The sequence below is a fragment of the Nycticebus coucang genome, chromosome 2 (assembly GCF_027406575.1).
Source record: "Nycticebus coucang isolate mNycCou1 chromosome 2, mNycCou1.pri, whole genome shotgun sequence".
Lineage (NCBI taxonomy): Eukaryota > Metazoa > Chordata > Mammalia > Primates > Lorisidae > Nycticebus > Nycticebus coucang.
In genome coordinates, this window is record NC_069781.1 from 166542307 (window position 1) to 166563808 (window position 21502).

The following is a 21502-nucleotide window of genomic DNA, read 5'->3' on the forward strand; positions in this document are numbered from 1 at the left end:
GGGGGCGGCACCTGCCGCCCGGCTGGCTCAGTGGGCGCTGCTGAGACCCGCCCGCGGCGCCCCGCAAGGCGGGGCGGCTACCGGCCCCCGCCCTCTCCCGGCGAGTTACCTGCTGGCCCCGTAGGACACGTGACCGGAGCGGCCCCGGGAACCTTGCAGGAGGGCCGTCGGAACCCAGTCCGGGACTCTAGAATTCATACTGCTAGCCCGGGAGCGCGCTCAGAATCCAGACTCCTACTTCCCGGGCTGGTCCTCTCTGACGCTGAACCCATTCTGCTTCTTCCCACTCCCAAGGACCGGGAGTTCTTGGTAAAGGAACGTGCAAAGACCGGAGGCTTTATCCTGTCCGTGAAGGTCACAGACCTGTGGAAGTCACCAGGAGGCAGTCTAGGGATTGTGGGGGTCACGACAGTAGGTCTGGGTTTGACCGAAGTCACTAAGGATCAAAGGGAGCGGTGGGAGTTGCCGGAGGCCGGTGGTGGGTATCCTCAGAGCTCGGCTGAGATAGGGGAGGGCGACAGGGATCATTAGAGTGGTTAGAGCTTTGGGGTGGTCGCCAGACGTCACAGAGACCGGCTTGTCCACACAGATGCTAGGCCCTTAGCCCGGCTCCGGGAAGTGCCAAAGCGTGGTCTGTGGGGTGAAGGTGAGCAAGCATCAATGCTGGGAAAAGAACACGCTCCTCTTTCCCCTAATTCCTGAAAGCTGCACCCTAGAGGGGGCTGAAGCAGGATAGTCTGGGCCTGGAGCCTCACCCCTACCCCACGTGAGGGCACCAGCCTGACCGGCCTGTTGCTTGGAGATTGCCGGCGGGTGGGGACTCGCGTTGAGTCTACGCGGGTGCAGGCGGCTCATCCTCCATTCCGGACCTACAGCCTAATTCAGACAGTACCGCGTTGGGGGCTCCCAGCTCCCCTTTCGCCCGGGGTGTTTGGTGAGACTCCTTTATGGTGCGTTCCCAGACCGCCCCGTACTTCCCCTACTTCTCTCATTTACGTGACCGAGAACTTAAATAACGCCGCGGGAAGGCGGGGCTCCAGTCTGGCTGAGATAAGGGATTGTCAAGTTCAACACAAGACCAAAGCGGGAGCTTGCACTTCAAGCTTTTGGACATGCAGAGCGCTGCGTCCGGGCCTGTGGACAACAGGAGAGAGCCGGCGACCTGGGCGCGTATCCAAGTCATGCCCGGGGAAGAGGGGTACCTGGGGGCTAGAGACCTCAGGGTGGATGAGGCCTCTCCGAGGTCTTGCCAGGTTGCAGCATGTTCCCACTTGGCAGCTGAAGAAACTGAGGTGCCAAGGACAGAAGTGACTCACTCAGGTTGGGACTGGGAGTGAGTGGAAAATGCCCTATTCTCCGGGGTGGGGGGCGGTTTCGGTCTATTAGCACTTCCTGGTCAGGATGGTGGCAGCCCCAAACCGGACGCCCACCCGGACACTCACCTTCTTGTACCCACCCCCCCACAACCTCTAAGCGAATCAGGTGCGAGGGGAGTGGAAAACGTCTCTTCGCGGGCTCCGCCCCCACGATAACACTGGAATCTCAAATATTTGTTCTTCGGGTGGGGAGCAACTGCGAGGTAAGGCCCCACCCCCTGCCGCCTGGGAGTGCGCCTGCGCAGCGCGGAGCAGGGCCTTCACCAGGGCCATGCCCTTCTAGCCTGCTCCGCTTCACCCCAGCAGCCCCTCCTCTCGCGCGTTTCTAAAACTCTGCTGACCTGCGTCGCTTCTTTCCTGTCTTCTGTCTGAGCTCTCACTCCTACTGGACAGAGCCTTAGCGCCGCTGCCGGGAGGTCCGGGTACTACCTGGTCTCTGCTTGGCCCCTCCTGGTGACCCCATTCGTACACCTTCGCATTCCCACTTTTTTTTTTTTTTTTTAAGATAAAATGTTACTCTGTCGCCCTGAATAAAGTGCCGTGGCATCAGCCTAGGTCACAGCAAGCTGAAAGTCTTGGGCTCAAGCGATCTTACTGCTTCAGCCTCCCGGGTGGCTGGGCCTACAGGCACCCACCGCAATGCCCGGCTATTTTTTTTTTTTTTTTTTTTGGCCGGGGCTAGGTTTGAACCCGCCACCTCCGGCATATGGGACCGGCGCCCTACTCCTTGAGCCACAGGCGCCGCCCAATGCCCGGCTATTTTTAAGAGACCAGGTCTCGCTCTGGCTTAGGCTGGTATGGAACTCGTGGGCTCAAGCAATCCACCCGCCTCGGCCTCCCAGAGTGTTAGGATTACAGGCGTGAGCCACCCCGCCCGACCTGGTTTTTCTTTTTCTTTCTTTCTTTTTTTTTTTTTTTTTGAGACGGAGTATTATTTTGTCGCCCTCGGTAGAGTGCCGTGGCGTCACACAGCTCACAGCAACCTCCAACTCCTGGGTTTAGCGATTCTCTTGCCTCAGCCTCCCTAGTAACTGGGACTACAGGCGCCCGCCACAACGCCCGGCTATTTTTTGTTGCAGTTTGGCCGCGGCCGGGTTTCAATCCGCCACCCTCGGTATATGGGGCCGGCGCGCTCTCATGGAGCCACAGGCGCCGCCCTGGTTTTTCTATTTTTAGTAGAGACAGGCTGTGGGGGTGGGGTGTCTCTCTCTTGCTCAGGAGTCCCACTTACTCTTTCAGCGCTGATCTCAATGGCAGTTCCTCTGGGAAGCCTCTCTATTGTGGCACCCTTGGCCGTCATGAGCGCATTCCCACTGGAGACACAGTCATGTGTGCCCAGATCCCAGCTGAGGAATGGGTTTGGCAACATAGAGTAGCTCCCCCAAACTGTTTGGCGCCCACCTGGTTGTCCCAATCACAAGACTATTCCTAACCCTTGGGAAAAACAATTTGTTCAGTAAGGGGGAAGCCCCAGCTCTGCTGAACTCATCTCTTTCAGGTGGGTCTTCACAGATGATCCCATTATTACTATTACTAAACAACCTTCACTCCTGGGCGGCGCCTGTGGCTCAACAGAGTAGGGCGCCAGCCCCATATGCTGAAGAAGGTGGCGCGTTCAAACCCAGGCACAGCCAAAAACTGCAAAAAAAAAACCCTTCACTCCTGTCCCCCAACCTGCTCTCATAGCTACCCCCAAATTAATCCACTTCTAACATGATTTACTAATAGTTTTATGGCTCCCTCCACCCCCAGCCCCCATCATCTGATTCTTGAAGACAGACAGGCTCATTCTCAACTTCTATCAGGAGACCTGGCACTGAGTGAATGAATTGTTGTCTAAGGCTTACTTCTTCTGCCTTGGGGTATTTCAGTAATGGTAAGCCTCCGGCCACAGGGCCTTTACAATAGAGCCTTATCTGTACCTTCTGCTCCCCTCCAACTCTGCGCCTGCTGTAGCTAACCCCAGCTCTTCCTTCAGATTTTCTTCTCTCAAGGCACTTCCCTGTAAAACAGGATGCCCTCTGTAGCTTGAGATTTCTGTACTTCACTGAAAAATGCCCTTCAGCCCCATTAAGCATGAATTAATAAATAGGAGATAGGTATTGGAAAGGGGTAGGCAAGGCCCCAACATCCCACCCCACCCAAAGCCAGACAACTCCAGGCACGCCAAACTGCACTCCAGGTATTTGGAAGAAGAATTTGGGTCTCATGGGCCACACACTCACAAACATTCCATCCTCACTTCAGCCCTCTGAGGCCTGCCCAGGCTGAAGCCCTAATGTATGTAGCCAGCTCTCTGACCACAAGTATGGGAAGACTGGGGCCCTCAATCTGGTGGAACCTCCAGGGCATCTAGGAGTGGTGTAAAGCATCTTCACCAAGGCTGGTGGGTTCGAACCCAGCTAAAAGGCCAAAGACAACTACAACAACAACAAAAATAGCTGGCATTGTGGCAAGTGCCTGTAGTCCCAGCTACTTGAAAGGCTAAGGCAAGAAAATCGCTTAAGCCCCAGAGTTTGTGGTTGCTGTGAGCTGTGATGCTACAGCACTCTAACGAAGGCAACGGCTTGAGACTCCATCTCAAAAAAAAAAAAGGATCCTGGTGGCGCCTGTGGCTCAGTGAGTAGGGTGCCGGCCCCATATGCCAAGGGTGGTGGGTTCGAACCTGGCCCCAGCCAAACTGCAACAACAAAAAGTAAATAAATAAATCTTAAAAAAAAAAAAAAAAGATCCCGAGGTGGAAGAGGATTCGATGCTGGGGCCACCGCGGGGAGTCACTCTTACGGACCCTGACCCAGCCCAAACCTCAGCTGCCGGCCAGGTCTACTACCACCCCTGCTACTGTTGGGCCACCCAGGCTCCTCTGGAGTTCCGAGGTCCGCGCTTTTGCAAAACTACTGCTGGGTACCCACCAGAGGGCGCGCTGACTCTTGCCAGGCCCAGATGGTGGAGGAGCAGGGGGCGGAGCGTAATACAAAAGGGTGAGCAGTGCACCAGGACTGAGGTGAAAAAGGGTGCCCTCCTTGCAACCCCAGACTTTAGAATCTTCGAGTGACTCCTGGCTCCCTGAACGGAAGTAGGCCAAGTTTTTAAGCTAGTTTTTTAGGGCCGCCAACTTCTCTCCTCGCTCAGTCAGCCTGCCCCACCCAGTGCTCTGGACACACTACTTGTTTCTTTAGGTCCCCAGGCTGCTGCATGGGCCGAGCTCCCTGCTGGTCCCTACCCACCCATCCCTTTGTTTTCCCTGAAAGCGCCTGCTCATCTTTCCAGGCCCATGCTAATGATTCTTCCTCCAGGCAGCCTTCCTGATTAGGAGGCCAGTAGTAGCTCAGTCTGTGCCTCTGGGGTTCTGTGGTAATTGCACCAGTATTAGGCTGCCAGGATAGAGGTCTGCTGAGCCTGGCAGAAAAGGGAGGTGGGAGGACACCACTCCCAGACACCCTGGAGGTTCCATGAGATGTGCCACACTCCCTACCACAAGGACCTCCAACCTATATGTGCCCCTACACACACTGAGCTTTAGGGAGAATTGATTTGCCTCTAAACGGGCTCAACTCTGGCCACCACACCAGCTGAGAAGCCCTGGTCTTAGTTTGGTTGTCTCAAGTTCAGTTATCTACCTGCTCCAGATAGGGGACTTGGAGCTTGGGCCAGTGAGAGGAAGTGCAAAGGGCCCCAAAACAGGAGAGACGAAGGCTGTTGGCTGTGTGCTCATCCAAAGGAAGGTAACACAGCTAGTCTGGCTTCCCAGTCTCTGGATTTATTCTCACCTCCTGTCTCTGCCCAGAGTGTTCTCCTCCCCGGGAACCACCTTCCTTCTTTCCCAATTTTTTCCAGAACTCACTTCCATCTCTGCTGACCTCCCTTACTACTCCTCTAGGCCTCACAGGTACTAGGACCCTGTCCTGGAAGAGAGAGGTTGTAGAAAAGGAGATGTATCACTCATTCAGCATCTATTATGCATGTGCTGTGTGCCACGAACTGGGCTAGGTAGTAACTGATAACCCAGGGTGGGACAGGAATAGGATAGGTGAACAGCTTGCTCTTGCAGCCATTACTTTCTAATGAAAGCCAGGCAGGGCTGCTTCATATCCAACAGTCATGTCTGGTCTGAGGCCTAAATGCAGAAGTCAATCAAGTCCCCAAAACTGGGGAATGCAGAGTGGTCTCAGGGTAGCAAGTGCAGAAGTCCTGAGGGGGAATGAAGTTGGTTGACCAGTGCAAGGAAGCCATTGAAACTGGAGATGGGGCAGCTGGGAAAGAGGAGGAGTGGAAGGTGGGGAGACAAGGCCAGAATACCTCGCAGGATTCTCACTATGTATGAGATGCATACCATGAAAAGCTTGCCAGTGGGGTTAGAGGAGAATTATGGCATCTGACATTGTTTAATGGTGTAAACTTGGCAGCACCCATAGCTCAGTGGTTAAGGCGATGGCTATGTACACGGAGGCTGGCAGGTTTGAACTCAGCCCAGGCCAGCTAAAACAACAATGACAATTGCAACAAAAAAATAGCCAGGTGTTGTGGCAGGTGCCTGTAATCCCAGTACTTGGGAGTCTGAAGCAAGAGAATCGCTTAAGCCCAAGAGTTGGAGGTTGCTGTGAGCTGTGACACCATGGAACTCTACCCAGGGCAGGGCAACATGGTGAAACTCTTGTCTCAAAAAAAAAAAAAAAGGTGTAAACTTGGTGAGTAGAGAGCATTCCTTGGGAATAAGGCAGAAATCAGGAAGAGGCTATTACAGGGATGAGGGTAGTTTAGTTTGGGGAGGGTAGAGCTGATAAAACTTAGTAATCACTTGCGTCATGGGTCTGGGAAGTGCTGAGGCATCAAGTCCAGGATGACTCCAGGTCTGCAGCTTGAGGGATAAGGTGGATGGTAGTGTCCTTGTGAAAAGGGAGGACCCTTACCTTTTCACCTATCTTCACAGTACTAGCACGGGTGGCCAGGCCTTGCTACCCCTACGCCAGTGGACATGGCCCCCAACACCTGCAGGACCTGTGGGGGGTGGGGCACCTGGGAATCCCTCCTAAGGAATCCCTACCCTTCCAGGAGTCCATGGTCACCTGATGCTGCTGGGCTGACAAGGCATTCAGACTGTGGCCGGAGTCCATGGGGGTCCAGTCTCTCCTGATCCTTCCCCTCCCCCATCTAAACCATTAACTCTGGATTCCTGCTTGTTCTTAGTCCTGGCAGAAGGATCTATAAGGTCTCTCACACTGGTCCTTCACCAGATGGGTCTTTGGAAACCCTCTGCTGGGGCAAGGGTGAAGGTGGGGTATGCAGAGGCTTTGGGAGTGAGGGCCCTGAGCCATGGCCCAAGTTGGGAGGTAGTTGGACCTTAAAAGAGGGTGGTACCCTAGTCACCAAAGTATTTCACTATATTAACTTAGGAGGGCTAGCCAAGATGATGAGTGGTTAACCCTGGGTCTGCTTCTTACCCAAGAAGAAAGGAGGGGTGGGATGGAGGTATTGGGAACAAGTACAGGTGGGCCTTCAAAGTGGGTGTGTGGAGAGTCAAGACCTCATTTCCCAAACACACCGGTCCCTCTATTCTAGAGTGACCGTGGTGATGGCATATTCCCAGCTGTCAGGTCTTTGCCTCTGATTCTTGGCACAGTGAGTTTGTGTCTTCTCTGGATCCTAGATTTACATAGAATGGGAGTGCGGGGCGATGACAAGCCGCCTATGCTCCTCTCTGCAGAGGAATTTACAAATGGACCATGGCATACGGTCGAGGTCCAAGCCCACTTCCAACCCTGCGCCCTAACTACCCGGGTTACGCCCTAAAATGCAGAACTGCAAAGAACTGGTGTGGAAATGCACAAAAGTCCTCGTTAGCCCTGGGTCACCTAAGGTTGAAGAACTATCCGGGACACACTTCCCCTCTTCTTAATTTGACCAGGGTCGCTCTGTGGGAGCGCTGGAGCCCTGTCCTCCCTCGGCCCACTCGGTTCCAGATCCTCCGGGTCAGAGAGGCACCAGGAAACAGGGGTGAGGGCTGCACAGAGTGGACCTCAGGTACTCAGGGATGGGCTAGAAACAGCCGCGAGCTGGCTCTGGGTGAGCGGGCTGAGAGCCTGGGGAGCCTGAGTGTACCTGGATCTATCGATGCGCTCGGCGTGCAACCCGGTTAAGGGAGCTGGCTGGAGGTTGGGCCAGGGCGGGGCGGATGGGAGGGATGTGCCTGGCGGCAAGTTTTTATTGGCTGGCTGTTTTCGGAGAGGCGGGCTCTGATTTGCGGGCGGCTGCGAGCGGCGGGGTTAAGTGCGTCGCCGCCACCGCCCCCACCTAGGCGCTAGCAGAGAACGTTGAACCCGCATCTAGGACTTTCAGCGGCGTTCGCACGCCATGGGCCTCCGCCCCTGTCGCGCATCGCTGCTGCCTGGTGGCCTGCTGTTCCTCTTGCTGCTGCTAATGTTGCTTGCGGACCCGGCGCAACCGGCCCGACGTCATCCCCCGGTGGTGCTGGGTGAGGCGCGCGTCTCGTAGTGGGTTCGCCTGTCCAGCAGGATGGGGTGCGGGCGGGGCTGTCTTCCTAATCTTCACCTGTTATAAGCACTGGATGCGGGAGCGTCTTGGTGTCTGTTTTGTCAACCAGATCGGTGGGTCCACCTCCTGCCATGCTATGCGCGGGTGTGGTGAGCTTCCCACCACCTACCTGGGTAGAAGATTAGGGTGAGTGGGAGAGTTACCATCCAGTTTATCCATATGTCAACGTCAGCCCCAAGCCTTGCCTCACCTTGTCCCCAATTTTAGCTGGAAAGACCGAAGGGCTTTGGCCCCACTCCTGAGCGTTGGTGGGGTGAGTAGAATGGCCTCAGGGTTGTTCTTCACGTCGACCTGGGCCCTGGCTAGAAAGTTGTCACCTTTTATCCTTCCAGCACCACCTATTTCAGAAGAGATTATTGAAAGGAAGCTCTTTGGGGAAAGGATGGATCTCCTAGCTGGCCACCAGCCCCCCTCCCAACTTATCTAATCAGTGGCATTGGGCTTGAAAGAGGAGATCTAAAGGAAACTGAAGATGGCTGAAGCTAGGAAAGGTTTGGGGGCAAGAGCCATTAACAGGTACCAGGGGGACATGCCTGTGTTCTCACCCCAACCAGACCTAGTTGGGCTAGGCTATGTTTGGACTTGAGTGACCTCCCCTTGCCATCTTCTCCTTGGTCACAACTCTAGCAACTGTACTGGAGTCAAAGTGTTTTCTTGTGGTGATGGGCAGGGATGAGACTTCTGTCTACCAGGTCTTGAGTGCCTTGTTCACGTCATCGTTCTCATCTAGAGTTGTGTCGGTGGCCAGCCAGGACACCTCAGGGCAGAGGGTATCTGAAACATAAGTTATATACTGAATCTGCTACAGCATGACTTCCTATGCTGGTTTTGCTCAGAGTATTTTAATGGGGATAATGCAGATCACAGAAGTGTAGGATTGGTGGGCAAGGTGATGCCAGGGAGGCCCACCAGGAATTCCAGGCCAGGAAATGTTTCAGGGGGATGCTGGGCCTAGTTTTACCCTGGGATTTGGGCAGATTTGGTCCTGCCTTCCCCAAGCTTGCAGAATAGGACTAACAATGATCCCTAGAGATGAGGCCTGTACTGGGTAAACACAGAGAATCCACTAACCCAGCCTGGGTGGGTGGGTGTCAGGGAAGACTTCTTGGAGTATATCTGGAGCTAAGGCCAGGAGAGACTTCTAGGCAGAGGAAGGTGACCAGTCCAGGCTGGCTGGAATTGAGTCAAGGGAGGACTGGATTGTACAAGACTCGTGACTGGTCGGGTCATCTGGACTTTATCCTGGGGGCCTCAGAGAGCCACAAGTGGGCCTGTAGAGTTTTGAGTCTGAAGGGTGTGGCATTGGGAAGTTTGTAGTGTATGGCTAGCACACAGCCTTTCCGCCTGGATTAGTGCTAACTGAATTCATTAATTCAGACAGTCTTTGGTTATCTTAGGTTGCAGAAACAGCGCTTCAGGTTCACCTGGAATCACTGAGCAGCTAGAATCCTAACCTGACCAGCTTCTCAGGGAATGAGACTCCTGGCAGAAATCCTGGGAGACTCCATGGTGAGCAGTGGACAAACTGCTCCTGGGCATAAAGCATCTGATCTTGGCCATCAGATGATCAAAATTCCCTAGGGGTGGGTTCCGAAATGGTAGTGGAGGAAACAGATCAGAGGAATTATTCAGAAGACCCTGAGCAAGAGACTATAGGCAAGGCCATTTCCACCTTTCCAGCCTAGTCTCCTCATCTGCCTATTCGCCTCATCTGTTAAGTGGAGATAATAAGGATGTATCTCTTAGTGTTTTTTTGAGGTGAAAGTCACATAGATGGCTCTTGTCCTAGTTCCTTCCAGGCACAGAGGGGCTCAGGAAGTGACCACTGCTATTTTTAGAGACCAAGGAACGTCTGGGCAAAGCAGATCTGGTGATTTCCTCTTTTGACCATTTCCTCTTTGGTGAAGGCAGTGACCAAGGTCTCTCTGCACTGCCCTGTCCAATCCACAACCCACAGGGATGTCACCAGAGACTATTATGATGGGGACTCCCCACCTCTGCACCCACATCACCTGCCTCCCCTGGTGCCCTGAAGACATGGGATGGTGCACAGGGAGGGCACGCCCTGTCAATTCTCAGGAGACCCACACTGGCTATTTTACTCAGTGATCCTGGATCTTAAATGTTTGGGAGATACTGAGGTCATTGGGAGTAAATAGACTGTGAAGTGCTTTGAAGCAATGAGATTTGGGTGTTCCAAGGGCCCCAAGGCTCTGTGTGTTTTAAACAGACTGCCTGAGGGTGGCGCCTGTGACTCAGTGAGTAGGGCGCTGGCCCCATATAGTGAGGGTGGTGGGTTCAAACCCAGCCCCGACCAAACTGCAACAACAACAAAAAAATAGCCCGGCATTGTGGTGGGTTTCTGCAATCCCAGCTACTTGGGAGGTTAAGGCAAGAGAATCGCCTAAGCCTGAAGATTTGGATGTTGCTGTGAGCTGTGACACTACGGCACTCTACCAAGGGTTAATAAGTGAGACTCTGTTTCAAAAAAAACAACGCCCCCCCCCCCAAAAAAAAAAAAAAAAAAACAGACTGGAGAAAAATCATCCTTAGGGCATGGTCATGCCTAGCCCCACTGGGCTGTGGCTGGACTACTGTGTAGTTTCAGGGTGGCTATCTTCAATACAAGCTCCCAGCAATGATGGGGCCTTCCAGAAGAGTTGCTCTCTGGAACCTTACTGGGGTTTGGCCTTCAGTAAGGCCTGGGGACCTCAATAGGGTGGCATGTGCCAGCGTAAGCTTAGTTGTGTTTCAGTTCATCACCTCCTTTCCACAAGCCTGTCCTGGAATACCTTCTCTTGATTCAGTTTTGGCTGGCCCAGTGCTCTGTTGTGTTTCTTACTCCCTCTATGGGGGTAAATAAGGCCTTGTTTGCTTTGTCTATAGCTTGAAGATACCTGTGGGTAGAACACTTTTGGGCTCTAGATTCGAGGGTGTATATGTAATGATAGGGCCTTGGCCAAACTTTGGGGGTTCTGGCACTCAGAGGGGTCTCAAAGTACATTCCAGTCACAGCTCTCATATGGGTCCATTCACCATAGAAACCACATGTTGTAGAGGAGTGTGTTTGTGGAGGTAATTCAGGCCAAGATCTCATTTAACAACTAAGGAAACTGAGGCCCAGCATGGGAAAGTGACTTCACCCTCCACCCCCTTATATTCTTTAAATGGCCCAGGAGGATGTTGCAGTGAAGATCCAAGGGATTTATTTTATCTGGATTAGGGGATAGTGTTAGAGGCCTTCCACAAAACATGTGAGGCCTCTCCCAAGTGTCCATGCAGGCTTCTCACTTGCCTGCTACATGATGGCAGTAAGTAGCTTTTCTGCATGAAGATGGTAGCATGGCCTCTCAGTCAAGGTCCCTGCTCTTTGGTTTTCCTGCCCCCAGTATTGTGCTTTAATTTAGATGTGGAAGTGCAGAGATCTGCCATGGTATCCATGGCCCCTGTGGGGGTCTACTGCAGACTTCAAAGTTCTTACGGGTCTTGAGCCTTCCAGGCTCAGGGCAAATGCATGTCCTATGCCTCTCTGCAGTGCCTGGTGATTTGGGTAACCAGCTGGAGGCAAAGCTGGACAAGCCAACGGTGGTGCATTACCTCTGCTCCAAGAGGACTGACAGCTACTTCACACTCTGGCTGAACCTCGAACTGCTGCTGCCTGTCATCATTGACTGCTGGATCGACAATATCAGGTTGGGGGCTGGGGCAACAGATGGAGTACACTCAGAGAGGCCTCTAGAGCTCGTTCCTTCTTGTCTCCACCTTGAGAGTTCACCGAACTCTTTCCTTCCTCTGTCCTCAGTCTGGTATGGTCAGCACCTCCTCTGCACTTTCCCAGACAGAACTTTCTTCCCCTTCCAGCTGCTCTTGTCCCTCCCCTCTCAGTTCACAGTAGCTACTCCCCAGCTCCTTTTCAGAGCCTCAGCACAGGACCCTACTCCTTTCTGTGCCCTTGACTTGATTTTTGTAGGACAGTGTGTCTCCAAGTCATGTGCTATTTTTTCCTCCTGGGAAAACAGCAAGCACCCTTTGCCTGATAAATTTCCTCCCTTTCACCTTTTAAAACCTTGCCCTGGGGCTGGGTACAGTGGCTCAGGCCTTTAATTCTAGCACTCATCCAGGCTGAGGCTGGAGAATCCCTTGAGCTCAGGAGTTTTAGACCAGTCTGAGCAAGAACAAGACCTATCTTTATTAAGAATAGAAAAGTTGGTTGGGCGGCGCCTGTGGCTCAGTGAGTAGGGCACTGGCCCCATATGCCAAGGATGGCGGGTTCAAACCCAGCCCCGGCCAAACTGCCACAAAAAAATAGCCGGGTGTTGTGGCGGGCGCCTGTAGTCCCAGCTGCTCAGGAGGCTGAGGCAAGAGAATCTGTAAACCCAAGAGTTAGAGGTTGCTGTGAGCCGTGTGACACCACGGCACTCTACCCGAGGGCGGTACAGTGAGACTCTGAATCTACAAAAAAAAAAAAAAAAAAGAATAGAAAAGTTGGCCAGGATTCAAACACAGGTTTGTCCAATTCATATCCTATGCTCTCTTTACCATGCCATCCCATTTGATTTTTACATCCCTAAAAATAAAATAATGTGATTGAACTTTAAAAAAAAAAAAAAAGAATAGAAAAGTTGGGCGGTGCCTGTGGCTCAGTGGGTAGGGCACCAGCCCCACATACCGCGGGTGGCAGGTTCAAACCCAGCCCCGGCCAAACTGCAACAAAAAATAGCGCAGGCACCTGTAGTCCCAGCTACTGGGGAGGCTGAGGTAAGAGAATTGCATAATGGCGGCGCCTGTGGCTCAGTTGGTAAGGCGCCGGCCCCATATACCGAGGGTGGCGGGTTCAAACCCAGCCCCAGCTGAACTGCAACCAAAAAATAGCCGGGTGTTGTGGCGGGCGCCTGTAGTCCCAGCTACTTGGGAGGCTGAGGCAAGAGAATCGCTTAAGCCCAGGAGTTGGAGGTTGCTGTGAGCTGGGTGAGCCCATGGCACTCTACCAAGGGCCATAAAGTGAGACTCTGTCTCTACAAAAAAATTAAAAAAAAAGAGAGAGAATTGCCTAAAGGCCAGACGTTGGAGTTGCTGTGAGCTGTGACCCCAAAGGCACTCTACCGAGGGCTATAAAGTGAGACTCTATCTCTGGAAAAAAAAAAAAAAAAAGAACAGAAAAGTTAGCCTGGGGTGGTGGCTTAGTGCCTATAGTCTCAGCTAGTCTGGAGGCTGAGGCAGGAGGATAGCTTGAACCCAGGAATTTAAGGTTGCTGTGAACTAGGCTAACTCCATTGCACTCTAGCCTGGGGTAACACAGGCTATCTTAAAAGCAAACAAACAAACAAACAAAGACAAAACAAAAATCCCCCCACTTGCTTTGGTCCTTTTCTGAAGTCTCCAGATATCACTTCTCCTTGCTCTAGGCCACATGCTTATTGTTCATACCCTAAACATGTTTCCAAGGCTATTTCCCCAGATTGAATACAATCTGGTATTATACAATCTGAATACAATCTGGTATAATACAATCTGAATACAATTGGTACGGTATGCTATAAGCCCTGTCTTTCATTTAGTTTTATAGCAACCCTATGAAACAGGTGCTGATCCCCCCATACTAATCTTATCTGCATTGTTCCAATTTTAAGTATAAGTGCTGCTGAAGGGAATACCAAGTGCTATTTTTTTTTTTTTTAAGAGACAGAGTCTTACTTTATCGCCCTCGGTAGAGTGCTGTGGTGACACAGCTCACAGCAACCTCCAACTCTTGGGCTTAGGCGATTCTCTTGCCTCAGCCTCCCAAGTAGCTGAGACTAGGTGCCTACCAATGCCCGGCTATTTTTGTTGTTGCAGTTTGGCGGGGGCTGAGTTTGAAACTGCCATCCTTAGTATATGGGGCCGGTGCCCTACTCACTGAGCCACAGGCACTGCCTTTTTTTTTTTTTTGAGATGGAGTCTTACTATGTCTCCCTCAGTAGAGTGCCATGGTATCACAGCTTACAGCAACCTCAAACTCTTGGGCTTAAGGGATTCCCTTGCCTCAGACTCCAGAGTAGCTGGGACTACAGGTGCCCGCCACAACAACTGGCTGTTTCCACGTGCTATTTTTAAATATGCTTTATTTATTTTTTTTTTAGAAGCTTCTATCTTAAAAAGCTAGAAAAAGGATAGAAAATTATAGTCAAAATATGTAGAAAGAGCAGAAAACGGTAAAAACAGATAATCAATAGACGAAAATCAATGAAAGTATGAGTTGGTTCTCTGGAAATGATTAGTACAATTAATAAAACTCTAGCTAGATTTCTCAATAACAAAAGAGTAGGCCCAAATTGCTAATGTCAGGAAATGGAATAGGGAACATCACTAAGTATTTCAGATATTAAAAAGACAACAAGAAGGGAGGCGTCTATGGCTCAGTGAGTAGGGCACTAGGTTCATATGCTGAGGGTGGCGGGTTCGAACCCGGCCCCGGCCAAACTGCAACAAAAATAACTGGGCATTGTGGGTACCTGTAGTCCCAGCTACTCAGGAGGCTGAGGCAAGAGAATTGCCTAAGCCCAAGAGCTGGAGGTTGCTGTGAGCTATGACACTACGGCACTCTATCAAAGGGTGACAAAGTGAGACTCTGTCTCTTTTATTTTTTTTATTATTATTTTTTTTTTTGTAGAGACAGAGTCTCACTTTATGGTCCTCGGTAGAGTACTGTGGCCTCACACAGCTCACAGCAACCTCCAATTCCTGGGCTTAAGTGATTCTCTTGCCTCAGCCTCCCGAATAGCTGGGACTACAGGCGCCCGCCACAATGCTGGCTATTTTTTGGTTGCAGTTTGGCCGGGGCCGGGTTTGAACCCACCACCCTCGGTATATGGGGCCAGAGCCTTACCGACTAAGCCACAGGCGCCGCCAGAGACTCTGTCTCTTAAAAAAAAGAAAAAAAGGGTGGCGCCTGTGGCTCAAGGAGTAGGGCGCTGGTCCCATATGCCTGAGGTGGTGGGTTCAAACCCAGCCCCGGCCAAAAAAAAAAGACAATAGGAAATATGGACAACATAATTTCAACAAATTTAACAACTTAGATGAAATGGACATGTTCCCCAACAGAATTCAAATTGCCAAAACTGATTTAAGAAGAAATAGAATTTAAATCTGCTTTATAGATGAGGAAATCTGGAAGCTCAAAGACGTTACAGAATTGCTTATGGTCACTAGCTATTAAATGACAGAACCAGGATTCAAACCAGAATAGTGTGACTCTAAGCCAGTGATTTTCTTTTTTTTTTTTTTTTTTTTTTTTTGTAGAGACAGAGTCTCACTTTATGGCCCTCGGTAGAGTGCCGTGGCATCACACAGCTCACAGCAACCTCCAGCTCCTGGGCTTAAGCGATTCTCTTGCCTCAGCCTCCCGAGTAGCTGGGACTACAGGTGCCCGCCACAGCACCCGGCTATTTTTTTGTTGCAGTTTGGCCGGGGCTGGGTTTGAACCTGCCACCCTCAGCATATGGGGCCGGCGCCCTACTCACTGAGCCACAGGCGCCGCCCTAAGCCAGTGATTTTCAACCTGTGTGCCAGGGCACACTGATATTCTATGAAAATTTTTAAAGATCATTAATTAAATTATTTTTGAAAGAAGTTCAGAACACAGTAAGTATATTCTTGTTTTTACTTTATTTATGTATTTATTTATTTATTTGATCAACATAATTTAAGTGTGCTGCAGAAGTTTAACCACAGGTTCAAGTGTGCTGTGAGATAAAAAAGTTTGAAAAACACTGGTCTCAGCTGAGGTCCCTACTCAGTCTGAACTCCCTAAAGGCAAGGACTGTGTCTCTGTTTTATCTTTGTAAGGGTAGAAATAGGAACTCAGTTGGTACCCAATCAATGTTTGAGCTGAATGGAATCCCGTAACTGAAACTTTTCTCCCAGAGACCCGCCAGCTGGTTCCCCAGCCACCCTGCCCTTCTGTTGTTTACCATGCGTGTTTTGTTGACTCCTTCTTTCTCTGTGTGATGGGGTTATTTCTGGGCTGTTGATCTACATTTCTATTTCTGTACTAGAGACATGGCCTCAGGTACTGCCAGTTGGAGGTGCTGGCTGACACTGAGAGGGCCAGGTCTGCCTTCATTGATTCTCTGACCTGTTTAGAGTTTTATTCAGCAGAGAACTGGTTTGGCTTTCCAGAACAATTTTCTGCACTTTGCTGGGTAGCCATTGGGATAATCTACAAGTTGCCCTGGAGAGAAGGGGCCTCCACGAGCTATTATTTGGATGGATACTGAGGATCCTGTCAGCTTTCTGTGGCTGTTCTTTAAGGGGGGGTGGTGGGAGTCAGGACCACCAGGAGCTTCAGTTCCTGTGTTTTCTCAGACACATTTGTTTCTTTGATGTGAGGCAAGGCCAGCCCCACAGGGCTTTTCTCTTGTTTCCTCCCATCTGTCATGCATCATTTCTCCAGGATCCACTTCCCAAAGGAGGTGGTACAGCAGCCACATCCTCAGCACTAAGTTGAGGACTCTCTTTTCTGATTCTGTTTTGAGCTGCAGCTATGGAAACTACATGCTCAACATTTTTTCCAAAGATGTGTCCCCAGATTGAATACAGGCACTGTACATTGTACGCCCTTTCTTTTATTTAGTCTTATAGCAACCCTATGAAACAGGTACTGCTTTCACCCCCTTTCGGGGGAAAATATATGTGGTATTAGAAGCTGCTAAGTCCGTAGTAGTTTGTTATGCAAACTATATCTATGCCTTCTATTGCTATTATGCAGCAATAGAAAATGAATAGGGCGGTGCCTGTGGCTCAAAGGAGTAGGGCGCCAGCCCCATATACCAGAGGTGGAGGGTTCAAACCCAGCCCTGGCCAAAAAAAAAAGAACTTCAAAATAAATAGAAAATGAATAAAGGGCTCTAACTTATAGGCCATGTGCTATGTCATGGCCTTAAGAACTTGCTGACTAAGCCCTTTGATTTAAGAAGAAATAGAAGTCTAGGTGTTGTGGTCCCGGCCTGGCACGTTCTATGGTTGAAGGATACTGAGTAAGTCGTATCGGCCTGGTTTGTTCCCTTCCTGCATGGCTGCTGTGGTTGAGGATTGGCTGACCGCCGTGTCCAGTGCAGTTATCCTGCATCATTTCTTAGTGCTTTGCCCACCCTTCCATCCTCTCACCCACCACCCTTCACACAGCAGATGTATGTGTGTAGGTCCTGAGGCGGGGTCCTTGTCTGGTCTCTTGTGTCTGCACTCACCATCTCCTTGGCTGGAGATGGAGCATGGGAACCCAAAATGACAGGCTGCCTATGGGGAATAGGTGTGAAGTTCATGGCAGTGCCTTCTTCTAGTCAGGTCCAAGGCTCTCATTCTGGAGTAGGTGACATTCAGGAGAAGGGACTGTTGTCTTTACAGGAGTCCTGGAGTGAGACTCGGTGGGGGTGAGATTTGGATGTGGTTACTCTGATGTGTACTTTATAAACCTGCTTTGTTACTTTTTGGTCTCCCTTGTATATCTGACCAAACCTGGAGTGGGAAGGAAGTATCACTCAAGACACAATGCAGTATTGGGACATACCAAGTTCAATGTCATTTCTGGGTCATCAGCTCAGTATCCTCTTCTGACAGGCTGGTTTACAACAGAACGTCCAGAGCCACCCAGTTTCCTGATGGTGTGGATGTACGTGTCCCTGGCTTTGGGAAGACTTTTTCTTTGGAGTTCCTGGACCCCAGCAAAAGCAGCGTGGGTATGTAGTCCTTCCTCAGGGCCTCTTGGAGATAGGGCTGGGGGTTCTCCTGGACTGGACTTGGAAGAACTCTGCTGGTTTGAAGGGAATAGCCTGTGAACTATCTCTGACCAAGGCAGCCCCTGCAGTGTTCCTCCAGGGCCTCCCTATATTAGATTTCACAGTCTCTGCAGCAGGTGTGGTGGGGGGGCTGGGACTGGCTGTGTCTTCTCTAATCCTATGCATTTTTGTCTACAGGTTCCTATTTCCACACCATGGTGGAGAGCCTTGTAGGTTGGGGTTATACACGGGGTAAGGATGTCCGAGGGGCCCCGTATGACTGGCGCCGAGCCCCAAGTAAGCAGTCACCCTCTTTCCCTCTTTGAGGTCTTGGGAGGCAGGGACAAGGTAGTCATAGCCACCATAAGCTTTGGTTGGGCTCTCACCTGGTCCTGGGTTCTCCTCTACCTTGGGGCTCTCCCCTATCCCCAGGCCTCTGGCATCCAGCTCAGAGGAACCTGAAAGGGTGGGCTACCCCTTAGTGGTCATAGTCACCACTCTCGATCATTCTGTCCTCTTCCCTGATCCCTCACCCTGGGATCTCTGGGCCTCTTGTGCCCTGGGGAGAGATAATAAGGTTGAGGGGGAGAAAATGAGTCCCTTTGCTTCCTCCCTTCCTGCAACCTGGGGGAAAACCAGATGCTCCCATTTAGATGTTGACACCCTCCCCATCCACCAAGTCCCGGGTCTGGCCTGAGAAACAGTCAGTGGTTCAGGCCTTAGGATGCTTCCCACCTGACCCCTGCCTGGCTCTGGCCTGCAGATGAAAACGGGCCCTACTTCCTGGCCCTCCGCGAGATGATCGAGGAGATGTACCAGCTGTATGGGGGCCCTGTGGTGCTGGTTGCCCACAGCATGGGCAACATGTACACACTCTACTTTCTGCAGCAGCAGCCACAGGCCTGGAAAGACAAGTATATCAGTGCCTTTGTGGCACTGGGCGCACCCTGGGGGGGTGTGGCCAAGACCCTCCGTGTCTTGGCCTCAGGTAAGATGCTATCTGGCCCAGAGTGGGGGGCTAGTACCAGGAATGTCACCCCTCTTGGCTTCCACAGTCCTCGCAGGCCATCACCCTTTGTGTCTCTGCTCCTGAGTCAGCACTCTTCTGTTTCCACAGTGGCATTCTTTTTCAAATATCTTTTTTCCAAAAGGGAATCTAACAGTACTCCCAATTTCACCACTCTAGTTGATAGCCCTTGTAATCAGTGCAAGTTTCTTACAGCATGTTCATGGAGTAGGATAATGGTTGGTGACGTAGGTACTTGCTCACCTGTGCACGCACATACACGCACAGTGGGCTGGCCTCACTTGGTTTGACCCAAAGAATGTCTCCTTTCCTTTTATCCCTATCCTTGCTTCTCCATCCACACCTCTGCCCCAGAGGGGAAAGGCTAGACTACAGTTTTATCTTTTTTTTTTTTTTTTTTTTGAGACAGTCTCACTCTCTCGCCTTGGGTAGAATGCCGTGGAGTCATAGATCAAAGCAACTTCAAAATCTTGGGCTTGAGCAATCCTCTTGCCTCAGACTCCATTCCTCTTGCGTCAGCCTCCCCCTGGTAGTTGGGACTACAGGCACCTGCCACAATGCCTGGCTACTTTTTCTGTTTTTAGTAGAGATGGGGTCTCTCGCTTTTGCTCATGCTGGTCTCAAACTCAAGAGCTCAAGTGATGCACCTGCCTCAGCCTTCCAGAGTGCTAGGATTACAGATGTGAGCCACTGCACCTGGCCTACAGTTTTATCTTTATGAATTGCACCTCCATCTGTGGGCAACTGAAAGAGGGAACAGGTGTAGATCTGACTGAATCATCTGCTGCCTGGCGGTTGGGAAAGCCACTCCCTTTCTGAGTCCTCCCCAGTCCACTTGCCTTTTCATGGGTGTCAGAACCTGCCAGCTGCAGCCATAGGGTAGAGCTTCCTGCTTTAGGAGGAAGCTTTTCTCCCTCTGCCAAGACTGGCTAAGAACCCCATAGCCCCTCACTGTGGGAGCTGTGAGCCAGGGCTGTGCCAAGCCTACTGTGAGCTTTCTTCTTCAGGTCACCAGCACTGTCTGACCTGCTTGGTCAGCTGGCATTGTGATCGGCTCAGACCCAGTGCCTCTACTGATAGTGACCCTAAATTGGATGGACAGTGAGCCCATGGCTCAGATATAGTGAGGGCTCATCAGGGCCACCTACTCTGTCTAGCCTGGAGTCTACCCTGGGACAGACATGGGTACACCCTGAGTTTGGCCTTGGTGGCTTTTTGGCCCTGGCCCCTTTCTGTTTCCCTGTGAGTCCCTTAAAGCTTTGCCTCAGATGTTGGGAAACTGTTCTCTCAGGACCTGGCAATCCAGGAGTGGGGGTGTGGGAATGCAGGGAACCCTAGGGGATTCCCTTTCCTTAGGGGGTCCTAGAGCCAGGCCCTAGGAGGCATAGCTGAGCCCCTATAGTCAGTCAGAGAGGCCACTCTGCTTTCAGATGTAGGGTGGGGTGATAGTTGACCATGGGGCTTGAGGCCAGAGGCCCTGTCCCCAAGTTGCAGCTCATCCTCTGGAGGTCTCACTGGTTGGCAGGTGTGCTTGCGTTGTTTGCATTCCTGTGTGTGAGGGACTCTGACTCTTATCTGCACCCTCCCCTATGGCCTGTCTCCAGCAGACCTGGTTTACCCAGGTCAGGGCACGGGCAGGTGAGTGGAATGAGACCAGAGCTGGGTGAATGCTGATCTGAGCTTAGGAAAAGAAAAATGTGTACACAGTTCAGTCTAATAAAAGAGAACAGGGAACATGTCTCTGGGCTACCAATCTGCTGATTCACTTTAGATGAGATCAGTGCCCACAGGCCTGGTGATAAGTGCTTAGAGAAGGGTACTGTTTACAGATGAGGAAACATAAGTCACCTTGTGGGTATGTCCTGCCTAAATCTATGATTGGGAAATACAAAAGAAATAAGACTAGTCTTAGCTATATGCTTCTCAGATATAGCAAAAATAAAGAGACACAGTAGGGCAGTGCCTATGGCTCAAGGAGTGGGGCGCTGGCCCCATATACCAAGGGTGGTGGGTTCGAACCCGGCCTCAGCCAAAAACTGCAAAAAAAAGAGAGAGACACAGTTAAAGCTGATGCAGGGATGGGAGTTACAATGATGGTAACAGTGTAGAGATGATGATTGGGCCACTGTTGGGGTCTGGTGGGGACCTAGTAGCAAACATGCTGCCTAGACAGCTTGCATTCCTAGGCACATACTGACTGGAGCCCTCTCCCTGCAGGAGATAATAACCGGATCCCAGTCATCGGGCCCCTGAAGATCCGGGAACAGCAGCGGTCTGCTGTCTCCACCAGTTGGCTGCTGCCCTACAACTATAGCTGGTCACCTGAAAAGGTGTTTGTGCACACACCTACAATCAACTACACACTGCGTGACTATCGCAGGTTTTTCCAGGACATTGGCTTTGAAGATGGCTGGCTCATGCGGCAGGACACAGAGGCTCTGGTTGAAGCCATGGTGCCACCTGGTGTGCAGCTACACTGCCTCTATGGCACAGGGGTTCCCACACCAGAGTCCTTCTACTATGACAGCTTCCCCGACCGTGACCCTAAAATCTGCTTTGGCAATGGCGATGGCACTGTGAACTTGCAGAGTGCCCTGCAGTGCCAAGCCTGGCGCAGCCACCAGGAGCAAGAGGTGTCATTGCAGGAGCTACCAGGTAGCGAGCACATCGAGATGCTGGCCAACGCCACTACCCTAGCCTATCTGAAACAGGTGCTTCTTGGGCCCTGATTCTTGTACCAGGCAGGGCTACTGGATGGCTTGGCCACGGGGCCTCTTTTGGCCTCTGGGGCAATT

The 21502-nt window shown here is 51.4% G+C and overlaps 1 protein-coding gene across 7 annotated transcripts; it reads left to right on the forward strand.

Moving 5' to 3' along the window:
• Positions 1–338: 338 nt before the first annotated feature.
• Positions 339–21502, forward strand: PLA2G15 (phospholipase A2 group XV). 7 transcript variants are annotated; one of them, XM_053605213.1, is made up of 7 exons: positions 1573–1579; positions 7282–7397; positions 11464–11620; positions 17523–17641; positions 17879–17977; positions 18444–18668; positions 20925–21502. In XM_053605213.1, exons 5-7 carry the CDS (start codon positions 17896–17898, stop codon positions 21434–21436), a joined length of 819 nt encoding a protein of 272 aa, XP_053461188.1. In that variant the 5' UTR covers positions 1573–1579; positions 7282–7397; positions 11464–11620; positions 17523–17641; positions 17879–17895; the 3' UTR covers positions 21437–21502. The 7 variants fall into 7 exon arrangements, with proteins under 7 accessions (XP_053461147.1, XP_053461173.1, XP_053461188.1 ...); XM_053605172.1 differs by lacking the exons at positions 1573–1579; positions 7282–7397 and adding an exon at positions 339–1320; XM_053605198.1 differs by lacking the exons at positions 1573–1579; positions 7282–7397 and adding an exon at positions 357–478.